Genomic DNA, 1,150 nt, shown 5'->3' on the forward strand with positions numbered 1-1,150 from the left:
CCCCCCCACCACCCCCACCGGCCCAGCTCAGCGGAGGAACTGGCTGGCTGGCTGTCTATTTTGCCCCGGCGCACGGGCACATCAGCCCCGGCGGAAGAACCGGCGCCCGGCCACGGCCAGCACGATGGCCAGAGCCCCAGCCAGGCCGGTGAGCTCGGTCCACCGGCGGATGCGGTCGGCGTCCCCGGCCCGGCCGGCCGGCAGGGCCCAAAAGCTGGCCCGCACGGCTCGCGCGGCCGGCAATGCCAGCGGCTGCGAGGTGGACGCCTCCAGCGGAGGGGTCATGGTGACGGCCCCCGGCCGGGGGGCCATGCTGCCGGAGCAGCGCTGCACCGACACCGGCAGGACCAGATCCCCGCTCGGGGTGTCCCCCTCGGCGCCCAGGCCCTGGCAGATGAGGCTGGCCGAGGTGGGGCCCCACACCGGGGCCAGGACCAGATCGGCCCCGCCGTCACCAGCCACCCCGGGCACCAGCGGCGGATAGCGCCCATGCACCGGGAGGCTGAAGCGCAGCGTCAGCGGGTAGCCGACCGCCGCCGGGTGCGGGTCCTCGCCCGGGGCGGCGCTCGCCCGGAATGGCCGCCCGGCCAGCAGGGGCACCGCCAGCTGCACCATGCCCGGGGCACTGTGGATGGCCGGCGCCTCGAGCTCCCGCAGGCCGCCAAAGACCCGGGCCGACAGGAGCCGCGCCTGGCCGTCCTCCGGCGGGTGGTTCATCAGGTGCGTCACCTCGTGCGGGTCCACGATCAGGTCCTGGGACAGGTGCTGCTGGATGATGAGAGCCGCGCTGCGGCGTCATATGGCCGTTCACGAGGCCGGCCGACCGTCCGAGGACCGGGCGCAGGTTAGTGTGACCATCAGGGCCATCGGGCGAGCGTCGACGTCGGCGTGCGTACGCACCCCCGCGGGCAGCGAAGTGTCAAGGAGGATGCGTGCTCATTGGGGAAGATCTCCATCGAGTACTCGATCTTCCGATGGGACCCGGCCCCGGTGAGGGCCATGCCGGTGCAGGCGGTCAGCCCGGTGGCCATGCCGAGTGTGCTGGCATAGCGCGAGGGGAGGTCCAGCTGGAAGGCCGGCTCGCCGGCCATCGACCACCGGGTGTCTGTTTGTCGGCGCCGCCAGGTGTGTGTGTGTGTGTGTGTGTGTG

At 73.3% G+C, this 1,150-nt stretch overlaps 1 protein-coding gene across 1 annotated transcript in view; it reads right to left on the reverse strand.

Annotated features, from left to right (window-relative positions):
- Nucleotides 1-40: 40 nt before the first annotated feature.
- Nucleotides 41-1,150, reverse strand: part of H696_04252 (hypothetical protein) — a 4,781-nt gene continuing 3,671 nt past the window's right edge. The window contains exons 5-6 of the mRNA XM_009498130.1: nucleotides 901-1,105; nucleotides 41-787 (exon numbers count right to left, since the gene is read on the reverse strand). Coding sequence (XP_009496405.1) covers nucleotides 82-787; nucleotides 901-1,105 — 911 coding nt within the window. The 3' untranslated portion in view covers nucleotides 41-81. The remainder of the gene's footprint in view (nucleotides 788-900; nucleotides 1,106-1,150) is intronic.

Source organism: Fonticula alba, assembly GCF_000388065.1.
Source record: "Fonticula alba strain ATCC 38817 unplaced genomic scaffold supercont2.7, whole genome shotgun sequence".
Lineage (NCBI taxonomy): Eukaryota > Rotosphaerida > Fonticulaceae > Fonticula > Fonticula alba.